The sequence below is a fragment of the Patella vulgata genome, chromosome 8 (genome assembly GCF_932274485.2).
Source record: "Patella vulgata chromosome 8, xgPatVulg1.2, whole genome shotgun sequence".
NCBI lineage: Eukaryota > Metazoa > Mollusca > Gastropoda > Patellidae > Patella > Patella vulgata.
The window spans coordinates 53,093,420-53,118,916 of NC_065886.2; the positions used below are offsets into that span (position 1 = coordinate 53,093,420).

The 25,497-nt window shown below is 38.0% G+C and overlaps 1 protein-coding gene and 1 long non-coding RNA gene across 2 annotated transcripts in view; one reads left to right on the forward strand and one right to left on the reverse strand.

Annotated features, from left to right (window-relative positions):
* Positions 1–310: 310 nt before the first annotated feature.
* On the forward strand, positions 311–23,875 carry LOC126831087 (uncharacterized). Its single transcript, XR_007684137.2, has 7 exons — positions 311–424; positions 5,226–5,325; positions 11,764–11,925; positions 15,664–15,801; positions 20,703–20,834; positions 22,715–22,849; positions 23,600–23,875. It is a non-coding gene; the product is annotated as an uncharacterized LOC126831087 (long non-coding RNA).
* A 963-nt stretch (positions 23,876–24,838) lies between these two features.
* Positions 24,839–25,497, reverse strand: part of LOC126831058 (TPR repeat-containing protein DDB_G0287407) — a 42,195-nt gene continuing 41,536 nt past the window's right edge. The window contains exon 27 of the mRNA XM_056102920.1: positions 24,839–25,343. Coding sequence (XP_055958895.1) covers positions 25,074–25,343 — 270 coding nt within the window. The 3' untranslated portion in view covers positions 24,839–25,073. The remainder of the gene's footprint in view (positions 25,344–25,497) is intronic.

Below are 25,497 nucleotides of genomic sequence, written 5' to 3' on the forward strand. Positions count from 1 at the left end.
GCGTGGTTTCGATTCTCAGTTGTACGTGACAAGGAGTAGGGTCGCCTGTCCAACCTCGTGGGTTTTCTCTGGGCCCTCCGGTTTCCTCCCAGGCAGTTGGAATTCGATATAAGAGTAGTCCATAGCGCCGCTGTCCAGGCAAAATTTCCCTCATAGCACATCGAAGGGCGTACACCTGTCTTCATTAGCCAAGTCGGAGCAGAACAGTAGGACGTTAAACCCCATTTCATTTCATTTCCTATAGTAGGTATATTACATACTCTACAGTAAATTGTACAACTGTGAAATGGTATTAAAAGATTTAGTTTGATGACAACATGGTGTTTTAGGAAGCGGACCACTAGGAACAAGAAGTATCGTGTGTTGGCCCTTCTTGTGGTATCAAGATATTCTTTTTGTTTTTTTACGGAGAAGACTTAAAATAGTAAGTTTATTAGTGGTGTCTCATCAATTACAGAAAGGAGTTAATACGTTTACAAAAAAGGGTGACGCCTCTGTTCAAAGGGAAATTAAATAAAATGAAATGTGGTTTAACGTCCTACTGTTTTGTACCGACAGATGCAGCTTTCAGGAAGTTTTAAAGTAACCTTTCTCTGGATTTAATTTGAATTAATTGGTTAGATAGGGGGTGATAATTATTCTATAACACGGTTATATACGTACAGTCGCTGCTCAATTAATTGGTTAGATAGGGGGTGATAATTATTCTATAACACGGTTATATACGTACAGTCGCTGCTGAATTAATTGGTTAGATAGGGGGTGATAATTATTCTATAACACGGTTATATACGTACAGTCGCTGCTGAAAAGTAGGATGAATAACCCCCATTTTATGTCGAAGTCCTTTTTTTTTTGTCGGGTTGTTATATTCTGTACCCTCATGGATGACAGATCATGATCCAGTTTATTTTCTAAAACAGCAAATAAGACGATCGTTATTTATCAGAAAATGGAGTTATTTCCCTTGTCAATCTTCCTAACTTACGGTATCGTGTAGATATAGGAAATGTTATATTTTATGATTTGGTGTCAATTTCAGGACCAATCCTGTGATTGTGACAAAATTTTGATCTGTAGTCCAGGACTTTAACGCTTGGGCTGAATAGAGAATCTCCTACAAGTATTTTTTGATATCAAAAATATCAACAAAAATCGATAAAGTAAAAAAAAAATGAAGCTTTGCCGAGTATACACCGACCAGAAAACGCACAAGGTCGCCGGCAAATGTGAACACAACGCGACAATATGTCCCAAAAAATTACAAACTTGAAAAAAGTCGCGTCCATACAGCTGTATGATCGCAGAACCTTGGCGTTTGTTTTGAACATGCTCAAAACAAACGCCGTGAGTCGACGATCATTGGTGACAATGGAGACCACAGTACTATATCAGGCGTTTCCACCACGCTTATGGCGATCTTGGTTTAAACAATGTTTTATTTCTATTATATCATGATTATTTACAATACTGATATTGTGGATCTGAAAACAAGCCATAGTTTATATAAATTCATCTCCATGTAAATTGTAAATTTCAATAACATTGCTAAAATCTACAAATTTCAAAGGTATTATATCTAACATTTTTACAAATAAACAAATAAATCATCTTCATGGTTATCATCATCATCAGCATCATCTTCATGGTTATCATCATCATCAGCATCATCATCATTTAACATCAACCACCATCGCATGCCAATTAACTTATCTATTCAAAGCGTTTACTAAAAATCACTTCGTTGTACGACTTACTTTCGTTGGGATCGCCATATAGGAACGCTTTGTATGTTTTGATTTAAGGGCAAGGTAAAGTGACACCATTTTGTCACAACACCTGAAATGGGGGGTTCTCAAAAAGGGATTTACACCAGCTTTAATGCCAATATGTAGGTATCTACATGTGCCTGAGATGATACAGAACAATAAAAAATGGATGGAAATCCAAAAAATGACTTTGAAATAAAATATTTACCAAATAATGAAGCAAATTCCTAAGTCAGGACTGCGCAGCTACAAGCTTTATAAAAAAGAACACAGGAAAATTAAACTGGCTAAAAGTTCCTCAGAGAATCAAACTTCAACCATCAAGACTAGAAATCTGAAAAAAAAATATCAAAACTTAGTTATAGGACCTCAAAGTTTTCAAATATTTTGTAAACAAAGGGCCCTTTTGTTTCATGCACTACTTTCACTGCAGTATGGTATACCACTAGCGGCATAGTGAACAGCAATATTGCCCCTATGATATGAGGTACACATTGCACAAATAGCCTTCATATTCCGGATATGACATCTAATTACAATAATAGCAGCCTTTTTGCAGGGATTTTTCATGACTTGAATACAGCACAGGGCTATATTACAATGTATGTATGTCTGCTAAAGCTTATTACATGTATATAGTTATACCATAATGATGAATGTATTATTTGTGTGAAAGGGAGGGACAGAGAGAGAGAGGTCTAATGTTTCCTGGACACAAACTAGGTCATTTCGGGACTAACACATGGTTCAAATTTATTTCGATAATACGCTAGTGTGTAGGGGTCTTTAGCAGTGGGAGGACCTGGAGAAAACCCACCAGACTGGACAGGCGACCCTACTGCCTGTCACATACAAGTGGACAACTGAAACTACGCCACTGGATTCAATGACAGACCTTGTGATCAAATGTGCACGCGTTAACCTTTCAGCAACCCAATTTACTTAAAAAGCATTCAGCTAATGTATGTACATAACATGGAATAATCCACATTATTTACAATTTGTTATACCCACCTGTTATTATATTGTGTAATATTAATAGTGATATTTTGGACATACTCTGCCCATGCACAACACTCGTCACTTTCCAAAGTGTAACTTAACTGTCTAGATAGGAAATGTTTTTGATTGGCATGTATGTAATGGTTGCTTTTGGTATGCTAGATTTAAAAAAAGACAGTTACCATTGTAGATACATTAATCATCAGTTTGGAGGATTTTAAATCCACACATACATGTATTCACATATTTTATTTGACTCGGAATGTTTAATGTTTCTGAGTTTTTTTTCATATAAATTGACAATACATACCATTTTAAAGTTGTTTTTTTTTGTTGTCATAAATGCATCATAATTTTTAATGCTGCTTTAAATTCCATAGAAATAATAGTTTTCCTTGTTTATCTGTCAGGGGGTTGGATGGCCGAATGGTAAGGACGCGCGCGCTGTATCATACGGTCTGTCATTGAGTCAACTGGCGGGATTTCGATTCCCCGGTTGTACGTGACAAGGAGTAGGGTCGCCTGTCCAACCTCGTGGGTTTTCTCCGGGTCCTCCGGTTTCCTCCCACAGCTAAAGACCCCTACGCGCAAGCGAATTATTGAAATAAAATTGAACCATGCGTTAGTCCCAAAATGACCTAGTTTGTGTCGAGTGGACGTTAAACCCCATTTCTCTCTCTCTCTGTTTATCTGTCAAATTACACAAGTCTCTAACTCAATATCATCCAAAGTCTTCCACCTTGAAAATACAAATTATTTGTCAGTTTAAATCAACATTGTGATCTTACTGGGAAAAGATGGGTTTCTGATATCCGATATTTAAGACAAAATAATCATTTTACCATTGGTACAAGTATCGTGTACCATAATGCGTTTCAGGACCTTTTGTAATAAGGTACTCGAAGAACGAGGCTAGAGCGGTGATGCCATATTCTTATCTGGAGAGTATGCACAATAAATACTATTATTGTAGACTGGAATAACCAGACGCTAGAGATTGTCATTCAATTGAGACTTCTGGCATATTTCGCCGAACATAATTGATTTGAAATTTGAGCAAAAACGGAAACGATTGAATGTCAATCAGTTACATTATTATATGCGTTGCTACCCATTTGTGTCAATTTCTAGGTCTCAAATATTAGCGATTTACCTTCTTTTATTTTAAAGCAATACGGCCACCATAATCTGCGTTGATTATCTTGTCCAATTCTGTAAAATAAGAATAAAAATTACAAGGTATATCATTGAAAAGTTTATAATAAACGACACATAATTATAATAGTATAATTATTATATAATAATTTCAAAAATGAAAACCCCAACAAACCATGTCTTAAATAAAGTAAGACACAAAAAATAATTTAATAATATAGGCCTAGGCTAAAACTTGATAATTTTAACTTATATATAAACCCACAAAATTTATCACTAGAAGAAATTGAACATATCCAACAATTAATTTTCAAGTTGATAATAATGCATATTAGCAAAGTTTTAATTTCAAAAAGCCCAAATGATTAGGCAAATAAATTGAAGACTGTCGTCTTTGGCATGTGCTACCTGTGGCGTTCCGTAGTCCCAAACAAAATACAGGATAAGCAATTAAAAACTTTTTTTTTTTCCAAATTGATACAACCACAACATAAGTTGCAATATCTCTGTAAAAGATGACTATCTTCAACACGTAGCGTTTCAACACGCGGCGTCAATCATTGGCTCATCCATTGTTTATATAAGACGTTACTGGTTCGGGCGGAATGAAGTCTGTTACTCAATTTAATACCCATTTACACTAATTCGTAAATAATTTGTACCTACAAATACGTCAAACGTCTTTATTTATTTTTCTAATACATAAAAAAAAATGTTTTAGAATTTAAATTGTCGGGGGAAAAAAGTTAATATTTGTGGATCTTTAAGTCGCATTGATGTCATCCTTATCAGTGACTGTCGCGCCTAGCAAAATATTCAGTGTGGTGGTGGCTAAGACGCTGACTCCCTAGTCCAGAGGTCGGGTGTTCGATCCCTGCATTGGCCGAGAAAGTTCATCCAGATTGTCCGGCGTGGTTCACCCTTGTCAGTAATGCAGAACGAGGGGGCCTGGCAAGGACAGCTGTCTAGTCGTTCGGAAGGGACGAAAGACCGAGGTCTCGTGTACACATTGGCGTGCACATAAAAGATCCCTTGACAGTTGGAATTCGATATAAGAGTAGGCCGCATTGCCGCTGTCCGGGCGAAATTCCTCTTTTAGCACACTGTATGGCGTATGCCCTTCTTCATTAGCCTAGATTGGAGCAGAACAGTAGGACGTTAAACCCCATTTCATTTCATTTCATTTCAGAACATGTGCTTTTAGACTCCGCTAAGGTTCCAAAGATTGGGTTCCATACTCCCTTTATGTAACACTATCTAGCTCTTAGTATATCTTTGGTGATTATTCTTCTTTGGCAGATGCTACTTGGAACTACGTTATTCGTGGCTGTAGTGTTAGCATGTTCAGAGGCCCTGCAACGACAGACCCCAAGCTGGTATAATACCCGAGGAAGACGATGTAAGATACATTTCGATTTCTTATATTAATCTAGTGAATAAATGGAGAGAGGAAGAACCAAAAAATAGGGTTTAACGTCCACTTGACACAAACTAGGTCATTTAGGAACGGGACTAAGATATGGTTCAATTTTATTCGAATAATTCGCTTACGCTGAGGACCCGGAGAAAACCCACGGGGTTGTACAGGCGACCTTAGTTCTTGTGGTAGCACGTCATTTCGGTCTCGCGTCATTTCAGGCTCAGTTTAAAGACGGCTCGGACTTACTTGACGACTTTTCGGACTGGGTCTGGCGACGTTTCGGACTTGGATGAATAATTAAAAGACAGTTGAAAATTTGTGTGATATATTTGTAACAGCTGTTTTTTGGTTGGTTTTTTTTTTTGATTGTTTGTTTTTTTGAATTGGCCTATTTTTAATAAATTCATCATCTACTTTTTTTATACATATTACAGATATAAAGAAATAAAACATTCTTTTCATAAACATTCAACATTGAAAAATTTACAGTTCCTTGAGAGATCTATACGGAGCGTGATCTACGATTCCACGTGCTTTACTTGATTGCGAGCGGTAAATTTTACCTGCATGTTATTTTTTTATAAAATCGCTTTTGGTACATTATAGATTGATTTGACAGTTGCGTTCAACCTTTCCTTTCAACTTATTCCCGAGTCTGAAACGTCACCTACCATTAACACATTCTACAGTAGATATCGCTTTTGTGATAAATTTCATAATTTATTGGTCAATTAAAAAGGCACGTCTTGTTTTTTGGGTTTTTTTTTCAAAGAACAATTCATTTTTTTTTATTAAAAAGTAACTTCTTCTTATTAGAAATGAACTATTTTTATTTAATTGGCCTTGATGGAAACACCGGGTCAATATAAGGGACTTTGCAATGGCTGAATTGCTGTCAAAAAATGATGCATCACTAAGCTGTAATTTTTTTCAGGCTGGGGCTATTTGCCACATGTGGTAAGACAATCCGGATACTATTTGCCACATGTGGCAAGTCTCCTTACCGCAATTATCAACCAATTTCAATGAGATTTACAGATAACGATAACATTAATAATATCTCAGAGTAGGTAAAATTTCGACCACTTCCGGTTAGCGGTTTCGGACATATAAGGTTACCACAATTTCATGTGACACGGCTACAGACCACAATTATCAGTCGATATCCATGAAACTTACAGAATATGATGACATTAATATTATCTCAGAGTATGCAAAATCTCGACCACTTCCGGTTAGTAGTTTCCGAGATATCAGGTTACAACACATTTCATGTGGCACGGCTACAGACCACAATTATCAATCGATATCCATGAAACGTACAGAATATAATGACATTAATAATATCTCAGCGTAGCCAAAATTTCGACCACTTCCGGTTTTCGGTTTTCGAGATATCAGGTTACCACACATTTCATGTGGCACGGCCACAGACCACAATTATCAATCGATTTCCATGAAACTTGCTGATTATAATTACATTAATAATATCTCAGAGTAGGCAAAGTTTCGGCCACTTCCGGTTAGCGGTTTCCGAGATATCAGGTTACCACACATTTCATGTGGCACGGCTACAGACCGCAACTACCAACCGATTTCAATGAAACTTGCAGATTATAAATATATTAATAATATCTCAAAGTAGGCAAAATTTCGACCACTTCCGGTCAGGGGTTTCGGAGATATCAGGTTACCACACATTTCATGTGGCACGGCTACAGACCACAATTATCAGACGATATCCATGAAACTTACAGAATATAACATTACAAATATCTCAGAGTAGGAAAAATTTCGACCACTTCCGGTTAGCGGTTTCCGAGATATCAGGTTACCACACATTTCATATGGCACGGCTACAGATCACAATTATCAACCGATTTCCATGAAACTTACAGAATATGATAACATTAATAATATCTCAGAGTAGCCAAAATGTCGACCACTTCCGGTTAGCGGTTTCCGAGATATCAGGTTACTACAGAATATGATAACATTAATAATATCTCAGAGTAGCCAAAATGTCGACCACTTCCGGTTAGCGGTTTCCGAGATATCAGGTTACTACACATTTCATGTGGCACGGCTACAGAACGCAATTACCAACCGATTTGAATGACACTAGCAGATTATGATGACATTAATAATATCTCAGAGTAGGCAAAGTTTCAGCCACTTCCGGTTAGCGGTTTCCAAGATATCAGGTTACCCCATATTTCATGTGGCACGGCTACAGACCACAATTATCAACCGATTTCCATGTAACTTACAGAATATGATAAGATTTATACTATCTCAGAGTAGGGAAAATTTCGACCACTTCCGGTTAGCGGTTTCCGAGATATCAGGTTACCACACATTTCATGTGGCACGGCTACAGACTGCAACTACCAACCGATTTCAATGAAACTTGCAGATTATAAATACATTAATAATATCTCAGAGTAGGCAAAAGTTCGACCACTTCCGGTTAGTGGTTTCGGAGATATCAGGTTACCACACATTTCATATGGCACGGCTACAGACCACAATTATCAACCGATTGCCATGAAACTAACAGATTATAATTACTTTAATAATATCTCAAAGTAGGCAACGTTTCGGCCACTTCCGGTAAGAGGTTTCCGAGATATCAGGTTACCACACATTTCATGTGGCACGGCTACAGACCGCAACTACCAACCGATTTCAATGAAACTTGCAGATTATAAATAAATTAATAATATCCCAAAGTAGGCAAAATTTCGAACACTTCCGGTTAGCGGTTTCCGAGATATCAGGTTACCACACATTTCATGTGGCACGGCTACAGAACGCAATTACCAACCGATTTCAATAAAACTTGCAGATTATAATTACATTAATAATATCTAAGAGTAGGTAAAATTTCGACCACTTTCGGTTAGCTTTTTCGGAGAAATCCATGCCTAAATTCATCTCCCGAGGACATTATTTTCAATAAAATATAAAGTACATTGTATAAGATTGTAATCATAAATAACAAACTGGTGTAAAGTTACAAGGTAAAAGTGTTACTCTCATTTAATTAATCAAAACGTTATATTGGTTTATAGTATAAATAAGTTAAAGTACGGAATGTAGTGGAAACGTAGTGGGGATTGCGAAATGACTGCTGAGTTTAAGTTCATTACCTCAAAATCATGGGCGGCTATTGTAACTTGTAACCGACATTATATTTATTGATTTGTGCATGATTGGGTGATAAGTAAAATCTTCTACCCGTCTTTTTTGATATAAAAACAAATATCTATACTCTTCGATAGAATAAAACAAAAGAAGAAAACTCGGCAAAAACTCGGGGTTTTGTTGGGTTTTTTTTACTTTTTTGACTTGTGTTGATATTTTTTGATATTAAAAAAGACCCCTTGTTGTTGTGCTTAGTGTTTAACGTCCGCTTCAACCAAGGATGATATCGCAAACAAGCTGTCTTATTTTCATTTTTATCTTAGTGCATGCGAAAGGGTCTTTCCTGTGGGAGGAAACCGGAGTACCTGGAGTAAACTCACGAGGTTAAGAAGGTGCCCGTATCTCCAAGCTACATAGGGGCGCCTTCTAAGCCTCGTGGGTTTACTCCGGATACGCGTAGGAGATTCCATATTTATTTACGTGCGCTAATTCTGATTAGTAGAAATTGTGAAAGGATTGGTGAGAGGCGTTGAACACATTTTTTGTAAACCAGACTGAATTGAACGATACTAACCACCCTCTGCCTTGTCCTAGTCACAAAGAGAGTTTAATTAATGAACTAACATTACACCCCCAGGAAGTTAAAGGTATGCTTAGTTGTATTGATAAATTAAAGTCTTCTGGTCCCGATAATATTAGTGGTAAATTACTTATGTCGGTTGCTGAAGAAATTTCTATTCCACTATGTTCTCTTTTTAATCTCTCACTCAATACCTGATCTTTTCCCCAAACTTGGAAACATGCAAACGTTTTGGCTCTTAACAAAAAAGGCAGTAAATCAGATTGTTCTAACTTTCGACCGGTCTCATTGTTTAGTTTAGTTTCTAAAATTTTTGAAAAATGTATACACAAGCATATATTTAACTTCTTCCGCGACAACTCACTACTTACAAAGTTCCAAAGTGGTTTCATGAAAGGAGACTCAACTATAAACCAACTTACAGACATAGATGACGGGCACTATGTGAGAATTGTGCTCTGTGACATCAGCAAGGCTTTCGACAGGGTCTGACATGCCGGTCTCTGTCGTAAGCTGGACGCTGTTGGTATTAGAGGAGGCTTATTGGAGTGGCTTCAAAGCTATTTAACTGGTAGAACACAGTGTGTCGTCGTCGAAAATGCCTTCTCTGGTACCTCAGTTGTCACGACTGGTGTTCCGCAGGGCTCGGTTCTCGGTCCTTTACTTTTTCGGATCTACATAAATGATATTGTCGAAAAATTACAGTCAAATATAAAATTATTCGCGGGTGATACATCATTATATATGTTGATGAAAGATCCTACAGAAAGGTGCCCAAATTTTAAATTCAGATATTGAGAGAATATACACATGGGCTAAAACATGGCTAGTTTCCTTTAATCCTGAAAAAGAACTGAAAGATTAACAATATCAACCACATCTAAGCACGATTCGATTCCTCTTTGCATGAACACGGTTAAAATAAATGAAGTACCTCACCACAAACATCTAGGGCTTATTTTTCAAAACAATCTTAAATGGAACATACATATAGAAAATCTTTGTAATAAATTGTCAAAATTTATCAACTGCTTAAGATCGCTCAAGTACCGACTAGGAAGGAAATCACTCAAAACAATATATACTTTATATATTTTACCACACTTTGACTATGCTGACATTATTTGGGATGGGTGCACGGATTACTTAGCTAACCAGTTAGAACAATTACAATTAGATGCTTTATGCACAATATGTGGCTCTGTGAGGGGAACTAGCCATGATTTACTATATAAAGAAGTCGGTATTCTGCCTCTAAAACAACGTCGCGAAAGACATAAGTTGATATTTTTATATAAAATAATAAACCATCTAACCCCTGATTACCTGTATCATAATCTAAACAAAAAACAAAGTAAATACTCATTAAGAAATGACAAAAACCTACCATACTATTTTTGTAAAACTAATCTATTTTATAATTCTTTCTTTCCTTCAACTAGACGACTTTGGAACAATCTAGATTTTTCTATACGTAATTCAGATACGTTATTCATTTTTAAACAACAACTCTCAAAACATGATCACTTGGTACCTTCTTATTACAATATAGGAAAAAGAAAAGTTCAAATCATCCATTCAAGACTTCGTTTATCAAACAGTGATCTAAATGGACATGCATTTTTAAGACACATAACCGACTCTCCAACCTACCGGTGTGGACACAATTTTGAAGAACCTTATCACTTTCTGTTGATATGCTCCTTATATTCAGATGCACGAAATATAAAAACTTTACCAACAGAATACACCAACACAAAATTTCTATTCTATGGCTCTACAGATATTTCAGTTGAACAAAATAAATTAATATTTACCGAGGTGCAAAACTTTTTAGAATTAAGTAATAGATTTTAAGTACTGTAATGTCATTTATCATTACCATCACTAAATTATGTTTACATATTTGTACACGTATGGGGGGGGGGAGACGGGGGTATAGATTTTCGTCATTCCTAGCTTATCCCACTAAACCTGTGTTTATGCGTATGGGGGGGGGGGGTATAAACTTTCGTCTCTCCTAGCTTATCCCACTAAACCGGTGTTTATGCGTATGGAGTGAGAGAGACGGGGCTATAAACTTTCGCATCCCCTAGCTTATCCCCTACACCGGTGTTTATGCGTATGGGGGGGGGGAGACGGGGGTATAAACTTTCGTCTCTCCTAGCTTATCCCACTAAACCGGTGTTTATACGTATGGGGTATAAACTTTCGCCTCCCCTGGCTTTTCCACTAAACCATTGTTTATGCGCATGAGAGGCGGGGGTATAAACTTTCGCCTCTCCTAGCTTATCCCCCTAAACCGGTGTTTATGCGTATGGGCTATAAACTTTCGCCTCTCCTAGCTTATCCCACTAAACTGGTGTTTATGCGTATGGGCTACAAACTTTCGCATCTCCTAGCTTATCCCATTAAAACGGTATTTATGCACATGGGGTATAAACTTTCGCATCCCTTAGTTTATTCCACTAAACTTATGCGTATGGAGTGGGAGAGACGGCGCTATAAACTTTCGCCACTCCTATATAGCTTATACCCCTAAACCGGTGTTTATGCGTATGGGGTGGGAGAGAAGGGGCTATAAACTTTCGCATCCCCTAGCTTATCCCCTAAATCGGTGTTTATGCGTATGGGGTGGGAGTATATATAATATTATGTTGTTGTTTGTATCTTTTGACGATCTATTTCAGTATGGCTGATCAATAGACTAGATCATAATAGAAGGCAGTGTGTCGTGGACTACCGGGAAAGATTTGGATTTAATACCATATTTACTGTTAGCCGCGGTGGCAAGTGTATGAAATTCTACTGTTCTCCCAGATTTGGAGTTCGTCTTATCAGTACCAGATCAGGTACGGTTATCAGATTTTATACCAGAAATATTAAATAACCCTAAGCCTTACCCTAACCCAGATCATCTACAGTTACCATGTTTTATACCAGAAATATTAAATAACCAATCGGGTTTTGTTTTGAGAAGCGTGGAATACGCTGACGCAACAGCTTTGTCTCAACAACAGCTTGTCCGAAAATACATCTTGGATGTTGAATAAATTTGATAAGAATCTAGAATCCTTGAAGAAATCTGATCTCTAGGGTCCAATTGCTTCCAACCAAATCTGGTCTCTAGGGTCCAATTGCTCTCCAACCAAATCTGATCTCAAGGGTCCCTTTGCTTCCAACCAAATCTGGTCTCTAATGTCCCATTGCTTCCAACCAAATCTGATCTCTAGGGCCCCATTGCTTCCAACTAAATCTGATTTCTAGGGTCTCTTCCAACCAAATCTGATCTCTAGGGTCCCTTTGCTTCCAACCAAATCCGTAAGACTGTGGGTTATGAGAGGAATCATGACCCCAATGATTCAGGCCAAATATCAGACAGATCCATTAAAATTATGGCGTTTTAGAAAAGGCGGCGTAAGGGGAATTGTGTCGCGGAACGCTGAATCTCGGTAGGGTTCATTCTGTCATGACCCAATTTACACTAAATTTTACAACAATGTCTTAAGAACTATATCCGCTATAGTGTTCACAAGGAGTGATGACTCCGGAAGGCGTAATATCCACCAAATTTGAAAGACATCTATCGCGTTCACAATGTTTTTGGACAAGAGAGATCACTCTGTAACGAAAAGTCGCTTAATGCTGAAAATGTATAGGGTTGATCCTTCATGACCACAATGCTTCATACCAAACTTGAAAAACGTCCCGACGTCCAGTCAAAAACTGTGGCCTCTATCGCATTCACAAAGGCGGGTAACTCTGAAACGAAAAGTCCCAGAACGCGGAGTATTGACGATTTTTGTCATCTAATAACCCACATATTTCACAGTAAATTTTAAAAAAAAAATTGTTAAAAACTATCGCCTATATCACGCTCAAAGAGGTTTAGGCAAAGGGGGGTAACTCCGGAGCGGAAATCTCGCAGGACGCACTATAACAAATCTGAAAGGAATCCGTTGAAATATGTAGCCTATATCGCGTTCGCAAGAGGCGAATACTCATGACAAGAAAATGCTTCACACCAAATTTGAAGAGAAGCCGACAATACGCCGGCCTCATTACTAAATTAAAATGATTTTTTCCCAATATTAAATACCCTTGGCTCCTATATAAATCATCATAACCCCCAAAACCATAAATACTTTGCATATGGCGTGTCTAGTATTATAGGACTGACAGGGTTTCGATTTCCCGGTTGTACGTGACACCAACCTCGTGGGTTTTCTCCGGGTTCTCTGGTTTCCTCCCACTACTAAAGACCCCTACGCGCAAGCGAATTATTCAAATAAAATTGAACTATGTGTTAGTGCCGAAATGAACTAGTTTATGGTAATATATAAAATAGTAACAAAGAGTTTTGTTTACTGGGGTTTTGAGAGTTTTTTTGTTCTTGGGGTTTTAATTTGGGCGTCATCTAATTGCTTACATTGTCTTACAATAAAATAAACGGGTGGGCCGCAACTATATTTCCCATGCAATGAAAAGATATTGAATGGAAATTATTTTTGTGAATGATAGTATGTTTAAATTATATAACCCGGGCCATTGGCAATATTATCATTATTCCAAATATATTTATATGTCGAAATAGATCTCACAACGTAGCTCTAATCAATGTTTGTTAATGTCGTGATTTTAAGTTAGGGGAGGCTGACGGCTATCCTAAGTTAAAATTGATTTTAGTTAAAATTGTGAAACGCCACTATTTTAAGTTAAGATACAATTTTAACTTACAATATTATTTTAGTGGATTTTATCTAAAATGCTTAAAATCGTTTTGTGAAACGCATCTATCTTAAGTTAGGATGGAATTTTAGTTTAAGACGATTTTAAGGAGATTTAAGTTTTTGTGAAACAGGGCCCAGGCGCTGTTACTTGCCAGGCCCTCGGTTATGCAAATAAGCATTCTGAACATGGGTTATTTTCCATTGGCTTATATTGAAGATTCAGTGGCCACATAAGAACTTCATATTGGTGTAAACCGTCCTTTTTACATAATTAGTAATCAATGGCTATTTAGGAGATGTTAATGACCGGCACCCGTTAATGACAGCATTTTATTAGGATTTTTCTACCTGCGATTTTCATTCTGGTCAAGGATACCGAAAGCAGATTCGCCTGGACAGATTTTGATAGAAAAGACGTTTTATTGTGGTTGCACGTATTCCAAAACGAACTATATTATAATCGTCCAATTAATACGCTACAAAATTATGTATGGTTCGATAATATTAAGATAGATATGACACTTTATATATACCTAGCCCCTTTTCTTTCACTTTTATTGAATTGGGACATTTTGAGGAAAGGGTAAATTTTGGCCCGTTTTTGAAATAAATGCACGCTTGGCATTCACCCTACCAAAATGCGGCACGTCATGGTCTGCCGTGCTGCGATAATTTGATTTTTAAATTCTCATTTTGTGATTCATCGCTTTTACTAATCGTTAACAAGATTTTTAGAAAAAATGGTTGGAATGGGCGGTAACCAGGGAATATCGATTGAGTTTTTCCTCCCGTAACCAGAAGGTTCTCGGAAAAGGAACGAATGCTGCACGCCAAATGTAGTCTTTAGGGCGTTAACAAGACCATTATTGACGGACATGGGTGACGGCATACTACGCCCTTACCGAATGACAAGAAGGTTAATGATCATTTCTCTTATCTTTAGGGAGGGGGGGGGGTGGATGGCTTAGTGGTTAGCACGCGCGCGCTGTATCACACGGTCTGTCATTGAGTCAACGGCCGGGTTTCGATTCCCCGGTTGTAATTGACAAGGAGTAGGGTCGCCTGTCCAACCTCGTGGGTTTTCTCAGGGTCCTCCAGTTTCCTCCCACTGCTAAAGACCCCTACGCGCAAGCGAATTATTGAAATAAAATTAAACCATATGTTAGTCCCGAAATGACCTAGTTTGTGTCTAGTGGACGTTAAACCCCATTTCTCTCTCTCTCTCTCACTCTCTTTTGGGATATTTTCTCGCGTTGTGTTCACATTTGCCGGTGACCTTGTGCATTTTCTGGTCACAGTACGGTCGCAGCAGCGCAGTAAAGACGCCACCCCGGTCTGATGGGGGCTTAACAGGGGAAAGTGTGACGTTGCTGATTTCTGAGCTGTTGTCCGGGATTGCCTCTGGTTGTTTCGTCTATCATAACGTAAATTTCGTTTAAAAACAAGGGGGTTTCGATTCTCCAGTTGTACGTGACAAGGAGTAGGTTTTCTCCGGGTGCCCTGATTTCTTCCAACTGTTTATATTAGCACCATTTTAACCGCATTTTATATGAACAATATATTTGATAATTAATGAGCTTAAATAGCTTATTCATTAGCTACTATTAGCACCGGTTTCCTCCCACTGATAAAGACCCTTACGCGCAAGCGAATTATTGAAATAAAACTGCCATGTTAGTCCCCCCCCCCCTCTCTCTCTCTCTCTCTCTCTCTCTGTTCAGTTTATAATATTATATATTTAATTTCGGCATTCGAACGGTAAATTTTAAAGACGATTGATATAAAACCAATGCCGATTAATACAGAAGATCTGAAAGTGAAATTAACTTTATTGATACTATTTGTTTTTATTTGCTACAGGATGTCCGTACAATGATAGATGCATAAAACGGGGTGGACAGATAACAGAAGATTGTGCGACATATGAATGTTATTTTTGGTCTAGGAAAACTCAAACGCACGTGTCCTTTCAAAATATTTGGTACTTGAGGAAAGAAGGTAATTATAAATGTTTAACTGTCAAGCAAGAAAACGTTGTGGAATGAACACGATAACTTTGGTTCTAATTGGTTGGGAGTGATGAAACTCATTATATCAATACCTTGACTAAGTTCGATGATGATAAATTTATGCTTAAGCTAAGTGACGAAAAGCAATTTGATTCGTCAAGACTTTGGAACATAACAACTCTGCTTTTAATTGCGGTAGAATGTTTAACTTAGTGTAAATAGGTGAGTGTCTTGACTGAGTTCAATGATTAACATTTCGAGCTAAAGCTAAGCGAAGCTAAGCAATTTCATTGGTCGATGCTTTGGGAAAAGATAACTTTGATTCTATCTAATAGAGAGTGATGAAACTTAGTGTATAGTTGATAATCAGTTTGATTGCTTGATACTTTTGACAAAAAATAAATGTACGATTAATTATTGTCATCTTTTTATTTTGGGATTTCGACGGCGGGCATCATGTTGATGTTCTTAATGTTTAACGTCCGCTTCCACCTAAGGTGATATCGCAGACAAGTCTTATTTTTCATTAATATTATCTTAGCGCACGGCGGCCATCAGACTCACTGTTGGTTTGTATTTTTAATGATGTCTTTCTGTGTCCAAGGATCACTAAGTATCACTAAGTACCCAATCCAATTTCGTTTCGTTTTTATAGTTCAAAATTTCGAGGGGGATCACGTGGCTAAGTGGGTAAGACGCTGGCTCGCTAGCCTGGAGGTCGGGTGTTCGATCCCTGCATTGGCCGAGAAAGTTCATCGAGATTTTCCGGCGTGGTTCCCCCTTGTCAGTGAGGCAGGACGGAGGGCCTGACAAGGACAGCTGTCTAGTCATTCGGAGAAGACGAAAAACCGAGGGCCCATGTATACATTAGAATGCACGTAAAAGATCCCTTGGCAGTTGGAATTCGATATAAGAGTAGGCGATAGTGCCGCTGCCCGGGCAAAATTTCCCTCATAGAACACTGTATGGCGTATACCCGTCTTCATTAGCCCAGCATAGGAGCAGAACAGTAGGACGTTAAACCCCATTTCATTTCATTTCAAAATTTCGATTTTACTTGTCTTTACTCCACTTGGATCTGGAAGCGTTGTTATTTAACTCGTGTTCTGCTTGAAATGAGGGGTCAGCCAATCAAATGGTCTGTCGAATCGAGCGTTTGACCTTTTTTGCGCGGAACTGTGGGTAGACATTAGCGGTAATAGAAATCAAAACAAAGCAAAAGTAGATAAAAAATACATGCGGTCGCTAATTGGTTAATCGAATGACTGACGTAATCGGGTCAAATGTCGCTTGCTTGGTACCTGACGTCAAAGAATGTGAACTCCCACTATAACTTGTTAGATCTACATGTAGTGTAGGCCATCGAAATATAGATCTATATTTTGATTAGATTGCTAAGTACCACTAAGGACCACTAAGGACCATTAAGTACCACTAATCACCACTAATTACCACTAAGTACTACTAATTAAGTGGTAAATAATATCTTCATCTTTACGGGTGCTGAGACTCGTTAATTATGTTAATTAGCGATTACTAACTAACTAAGTGGTAAATAATATCTTCATCTTTACGGGTGCTGAAACTCGTTAATTATATTAAATAGCGATTCTAATTCTTGATCGACAAGCGCTGAGCGGTGGGACAAGATAACTTTGATGGAGAGTGGAGAACTTTGACTAAGATTAAGTATAGATAATCAGTTTGTATCATCTATTTATTTTGGGATATCGACGGGGGTCATTAGCCTCACTGTTGGCTTGTTTATTACTAATAGCGTACAATATGATTAAAATACAGATCTATATTTCGTTTCGTTTATTTATACTTTCGATGGCGTCTACTACATGAAGATCTGGTCGGTTGCAGTGGAAGGTCGCGTCATGGGTCATACGAGTGGCGTTTGACCATATGAGGTCAGACATATGATTAACCAATCAGCGAGATCTCGCCATAACAGACGGTTTCATTAGCTAATCAATCACGTCATCCAGAACGCGGGCGGGTTATATAACAACTCTTCCAGATCCTAGTGTAGTAAAGACAAGTAAACCGAAATTTTGAACTATAAAAAACGAAACGAAATAGGATCTGTGTTTTAATCAGATTGCATAGTCGTGGGGTTTTGTATATCTCTATGTATATAATATAATATATCAACATGTTCACAATTATTTTAGACATGGTTTATTTAAGAACCCATCCTTGATAAGATTATAGCTATATATTTAATTCACAATACATTTTAGCAAGCCAATGTTTAATTCGGAATGGATATATAATCAGTAATCACCTCATAATCCGGTTTGTTTGTCTATCAAATTTATATTCTAAAGAAAATATAAACTGAACTGAAATAGGCTTGCAAGGATATCTAATCTGCTAATGCTTTGATATCGTGTTTTTGTTTCTAAGATATATAACATTGATGGAAATGGGCGGTAGTCGCTTTAGGGTCTGTTTAGTGTGAAACTTTTGAGGCACCAGTAACGCTCTTGGTTCCAATTGGTGACTAAATGGGTAAGACGCTGGCTCGTTAGCCTGGAGATCCTGCACTGGCCGGGACAAATTCATCGGGATTTTCAGACGTGGTTTCCCCTTGTCAGTGGTGTAGGACCCTCCAGAGGGCCTGACAAGGACAGCTGCATAGTCATTCGTATGGGACAAAAAACCGTGGGCCGGTTATACTTTGGTGTACACGTAAAAGATACCCTGGCAGTTGGAATTCGATATACGAGTAGGCCATAGTGCCGCTGCACGGGCAAAATTTCACTCATAGCACATGGCGATAGACCATCTTCATTAACTTTCACAAAAGGCAACAGCACTAAAGAGCTAATGGTAAACTAAATCCAACACAACCACCATAAGCAAAGGGATGTGTTTATCAAATAGAGTGCAATACCTGGGGAGGGAGGGGGGGCAAAACACCCATTAAATAAAAGGATAGATGACCACAAGTCGAAAGCAGCAACCAACAACTCAGTGGTAGTTGAACACTTGAACTCCAAATCCCGCCACAGAGTCCAATGGTCCAACATTAAACCACTATGCGAGAATATAAGCAACAAGAGGGCGCGCAGATTGCATGAAGCCATTCAAATACGAAGACACAAGCCAACGATGAACAGTGATCAAGGATTGTTCCTCCCCAGGTCGTATGATACTCTTATTACATAATTATAGACTAAGCATAATAATTTTTATTTAATCACATTTAATAACCTAAGTTTGTAATAATTACTATAAATTGTAAAAAAAATGAGAATTAATAATTGGCTACTATTTTTACTTTTCAGGGCTGCTGTTATCGAAATTCAATGCACTTATTAATTCAAATCCTGCCTTTCTAAATCACTATAGAATCCTGTGAAAATACTACTCATTAATTCAAATAGTCGGCCTTCAGGGGACCAGTTATAATGTGTGCAGTCATTGTTCTAAGAGTTTTTCGTATATTAGTGGAATCACTTACATCAACATGGATTTATCAATATTTTTCGTTACAATACCAATCAAATCTTATTTTTTTAAAGTGTTAGTGATTATAAAAAAAACCCTGATCAAATCATAATCTATTCATTAATCATTTGTGTTTATAACATTTTATCAAATTTCATTTCCTTTGAACGTTTGTCATTATTAAAAGCTTAAAAGCTAATATATCATTGTATATACTCCATAACAAGTTATCCATTATTCAATTAATCAGTTTGTGTTAATTTTCAGGCAAAGTGGTTTTATTGAATGTCGTTATTATCATTAAACTTTATTATTCTTAATTAAATTAGATTCCCTTTGTAATTAGAAAGGTATCTCTGGTTGATCAGCATTAATGTTGTCTACATGCAGAGGCGTAGCCGTGAAATATATATTGGGGGAGGGGGGGGGGGGGGTCCGCAAATGAAATTATATAAAATGTTGACAATCTGTGACACCCTATGTAGCGCGATAGGGAGAGTGTGGGAGGGTGACTCTCCCACTGGGGTTAAACATTGTTTTGGCATATTTTAAAGGGGTAAAATAAAACATCACACCAATACAATGTTTATCATGTTTAAGTCAGGGGGTGCCGTATTCATATTTTTTTCATGACTTTTACATATTGAACAACACGACAAAGAGAGTTTAGTAGGGGAATTTTTATGAGGAGGATTCAAATGAAACAAAACTTGATCACATAACTTTAGTTTATGAGGGTGCATATTTGACAATCACCTTGTTAACTATACAATACTATATACATATACACATTGACATTTACAAGAATGTTATATAGATATTTAAAGTATTTTGTACATTTTGTGTATTATAAATGGATTTCAAAAAGTAAACATAAGTGTTTGTCTTTTAATTTGTACATTGTTTTATACAGAGAGAATCTAAACTAATCCTAATAATTGTTGTACATAAATAGGAGTTAGGGCCCACTATGTAAATTTTGTAGGGGTCCAAGTATATTAAGCCCCCCCCCCTCCCAGAAAAACAATTGGGGGGGGGGGGTCGGACCCGCCCATGTGTGATGCCCATGTGTATATTGTCTTATCATATTTTCATATTTTATCATTGCTTGATAATGACTAGAGAAGCCTAGTCGAAACGTCGCTCAGTAATAAGCAGTAATTGTATTCCATAGAATTTTAACCTGTATACTTCATTAGACTTTGTAATAATTGGGTTTTATTCTTATGGAACAATCATAACGAAGAAGATAGCACCGGTTATCTTTGCTGGTCGTGAAGAAACAGAGCCTTGAAAATATAGGTCTGCTACTGCACTGTCGGCATTATGCTGAATGTCGTTGTCCTTGTTAATTCTATGTACTGACCGTTGTTGTACTGACCGCTGTTGTACTGAAGTAGATTTTGAAATGTTTTTTGTTTATTTCAGGTTGTTTGAATCGAGGTAAATGTCTGGCAATACGCGAAAAATTTATTGACACCAAATATTGTGGTGTTTATATATGTTATAAGAAATATGCCGCGGGTAAAGCTAAATATGATATGGTGCTAGCGGAGAATAGTAAGTAACATTTTAACTCATAGTCAAAATAACCATTTTTAGAAGACTGAACTTAGATCCAATTGACCGATCGCTAGGCCGGACGTAGCCACGCCCCTTATAAATAAACGGGGGTGGGGGGATGGCTGAATGGTTAGCGTGCGCGCGCTGTATCATAAAGTCTGTCATTGAGTCGACTGGCGTGGTTTCGAATCCCCGGTTGTACGTGACAAGGAGTAGGGTCGCCTATCCAACCTTGTGGGTTTTCTCCGGGTCCTCCGGTTTCTTCCCACTGCTAAAGACCTCTACGCGCAAGCGAATTATGTAAATAAAATTAAACCATATGTTAGTCCAGCAATTACCTAGTTTGTGTCGAGTGGACGTTAAACCCCATTTCTCTCTCTCTCTCTCTCTCTCTCTCACTCTCTCTATAAATAAAGGGAGATAATCAAATAAGCTTTGGTATGGGAATAAAGGTTATCCCTCCTGTCAGTCTCTCAGGGTATCTATTGTCCGAATTACACCTACCCCAAGCGCACCTCTTTACCATTATAACGGGTTGGTGGTTAACGTCTGCTGGAAATACCTTTATTTACGTCTGCTGGGCCAAGTTGACGGGCACAATGGCGGACAATGGCGCACAGAAGGGAGGGCGTTTTTTGATTGGTAGATTTATTATTTTGATTGACAGTTGGGATCGGTCAATTTACCTTTTACCCCTCTTAAATTGGTTAGGTTTAGAGAGAAAGATGGAGATATTGTTTGATATTGTTTTTGTACATATTGTATTTATTTATTTGTTTGTACTGTATGTTATACCTGATGAGTCTTTGACTTAAAGGATTAAAGAACTTGAACTTGAACTTGAGGAGAGAGAGAGAGAGATGGGGTTTAACGTCCACTCGACACAAACTAGGTCATTTCGGGACTAACATATGGTTTAATTTTATTTCAACAATTCGCTTGCGCGTAGGGGTCTTTAGCAGTGTGAGGAAACCGGACGACCCGGAGAAAACCCACGAGGCTGGACAGGCGACCCTACTCCTTGCCACGTACAACCGGGGATTCGAAACCACGCCAGTCGACTCAAGTTAGGTTTAGGGTTAGTATTCCCCAAAATACTGATTTATATAAAGTGGTCATTGTGGACTCCGGAAATTCCCGAACCTCCCCAACCGGCCTACAATTAGCATTCACCAACTTTCCATTATACACGGATGTTCTTACACAGATCAGCAGTGAATATTCGCTAGGCCACTACAATCACTGAGAGCGATGCCATCACACTGGTCAGCAGTGAATATTCGCAAGGCCACTACAATCACTGAAAGCGATGACATCACACTGGTCAGCAGTGAATATTCGCTAGGCCACTACAAGCACTGATAGCGATGACATCACACTGGTCAGCAGTGAATATTCGCTAGGCCACTACAATCACTGAGAGCGATGACATCACACTGGTCAGCAGTGAATATTCGTTAGGCCACTACAATCACTGAAAGCGATGACATCACACTGGTCAGCAGTAAATATTGGTTAGGCTGCTACAATCACTGATAGGGATGACATCGGTTCAATTTTTGAAGTATTAGAAATATAAATATCTTTTGTATTATATTGTTCATTCCGGTTTCCTCCCACTGTACGTGACAAGGAGTAGGATCGCCTGTCCAACCTCGTGGGTTTTCTCCGGGCCCCGGTTTCCTTCCACTGCTAAAGACCCCTACGCGCAAGCGAATTATTGAAATAAAATTGAACCATTAGTTAGTCCATAAATGACCTAGTTTGTGTCGAGTGGACGTTAACCCCCCCCCCCCCTCTCTCTCTCTCTCTCTCCCTCTCTCTTCTCTCCCCTTTTTAAGAAAAACAAACACCGTTTTTGTACTTTTATATTTCAGGATGTCCGTATCTAGGTAATTGTATTATTATAGATAAACGTTATATACTACAGTTTAAAGGTATTTGTAACATTATACAGTGTAAATACAAGAAAACAAACGAGGGAAATATGACGTTGAATATCCTCGAAAACCGTAAGTACCCAGTTATATTTTGTTACATTTTATTTTCGTTCAATCCGAACGACTAGGCCATGTTCTTGCCACCTTGCATCTCTGACAAGGGTGGAGGAGGGGGTACCCCACAGGAAAATCCTATATATAGAACTTCCGCGGCCAAATTCTGTACCTCCAGTCTAGGTGAGCCAACGCTGCTCACAGGGAGGCTTACAATCCCTGCAAGGTAAAAAATCCCAGACGAAAGGGCAAATAAATATAGACTGAAAGTCCATACACATTAAAAGCTAGTCTTATCAATATCAAAAATTCTCAATGGTCAAAAAAATTATTAAATAATTATTAAGGACTCCTTAGTATTTCTCTTGTATTTTTTAAATACTCTTATATTCTGTCCATCCTCGTGGGTTTTCTCCGGGTCCTTCGGTTTCCCACCACTGTTAAAGAGCCCTACGCGCAAGCGACTTATTGAAATAAAAAAAATAAACCATATGTTAGTACGGAAATGACCTAGTTTGTGTCGAGTGGACGTTACCCCCCCCCTCTCTCTCTCTCTCTCTCTCTCTCTCTCTCTCGCTCGCTCTCTCTCTCTCTTTCTTATGGGACGAATAACGGAAACGGAAAGTGACGCATAAAAAGGAAAGTGCGTGTTATCCTTGTATATAACTGATTGAAGTTGAGAAGGCTAAAAGATACAGAAATACTGTTTTTAAAAGGTATACAGAAATATATACTGATAAAGTTTCAATATATATTTTTTTTTAATAGGGTGTGAGGAACCAGATGGAACATGTTCGAGAGAAGGCACAATCAAGCAAGCAGATGACTGTTATAGGGCACGATGTAAATCTTTATCTGATGGTAGAGCTTACTATTATACCGAATACAGAAACACCCTGGCTTGTCGACGAAAATACGGATAACATTTAACATGGCGCTCGAATTTTGGTTTTAAATGATAAATGATTCCATTGAAACCCTCTACGTGTTTAAAATTATTGATCACAGTTTTTTTTCTCTTAGCACAACACGAATAAAATGTAAAGACGATGTAGAATTTCAACATTTCTTCCCATTTTCAAAGGAACTAAACCTCCTTGTCTAACTCAAGGATAATGTTTCTGTGTGGGTGTGGGTGTGTGTGTGAGAGAGAGAGAGAGAGAGAGAGAGAGAGAGAGAGAGAGGGGGAGGGGGGGTAACGTCCTAGGATATCACTGAAAAGTTATTTTTTAAAGGTGTTCATCTTGACGCAAAATGGAGAGGACTAACACATGGTTCAATTTTATTTCAATAATTCGCTTGCGCATAGGGGTCTTTAGCAGTGGGGGGAAACCGGAGGATCCCTAGAAAACCCACGAGGTTAGAAGGCGACCCTACTCCTTGTCACGTACAACCCGTGAAATCGAAATCCCAACTTGGTGGGAAAATTTACTTTGCGTAATAAACCACACAAATGAAAGGAAAATACATTTACTCCGCTTGTTATACATTTAACACATTGTTGCAACTTGAGGAAGCTCCGGGAAGTTCCTGGTCACATGGATGGTTGGTAATATGTTTTCACATTGGCGACCACGTTGTTCATGAAGGAAAAGTCTCTTTTCTGGTAAAAGTAAGAAAGTGTTGCCCATTGAATTAACTTTGATGTTCTGGATTGTTTTATTAAGATGAAAGAGTTTATCTTCAACAGTGGGTTAAATTAAAAACTATCTCATTCCTTTAGCTATTCCGATAGATTTTAATTCGAACTTAATGTATGTGTAAAGGACTTGGCTTAAAGGTCACCGAAAAAACTTTTTTAAATAATGCTAGAAATTGTGTATACATAAGTATAACAACACCAACCCTAATGTCAATATTACCTGCAACAGGTAAATTTCAACGTTAGTAATTTCTGCCATTCTCCGTGAGTAGTGGTAACTTTCCGTCAATAAACAATCCGTGACGTCATATTAATCCTTCTGATAGACTAGAATATGAGCAGAAGGACTAAAATGACGTCACGGATTGTTTATTTAGGGAAAGTTACGACTACTCACGGAGAATGGCGGAAACTTTTGCAGGTAATATTGACATTTGAGTTCGTGTTATACTTATGGAAATGATATGTTGACATAATTACTTGCATTATTTAAAAAAAATTGAAGCTTATCCGGTAACCTTTTACTTGATAGTAGTAAAAGCTTTGGTAGAGGTAGTCGTCAGTATAAATAAACGCCTTTCTGGTTTTAAAGCACCTGGATTAACTTTGATTTTGCACAAACGAACTAACAATCCTTAATCCAGAATAAGCTTGTTCGACTAGCACAGTTTGATCAGTGAAATTGTCTATAATTGTTTGGAAGTATGTTTGAGCTTGTTGGTAATTCTTGGTTCTTGCACATATTTCTCCTGCTATTAGTAATATTTCGGGTTGATCGGCTGACTTCTCTGCGAGTTTAGTTGCATAAGGCAGAGCATCCTCATACTCCTTGTCTTCGTGTAACATTTGGGTGAGGTGGCGCAAAAATGTCTGAAATTACAATACATGATAGAATCATTAAAATGACGACGGAAAGGTTGGGTGGGTATTAAATGAAAAATGAAATAAAATGGGTTTTAACGTCCTAATGTTCTGCTACTAAACTGGGCTAATGAAGACGAGCATACACCATACAGTATGCTAA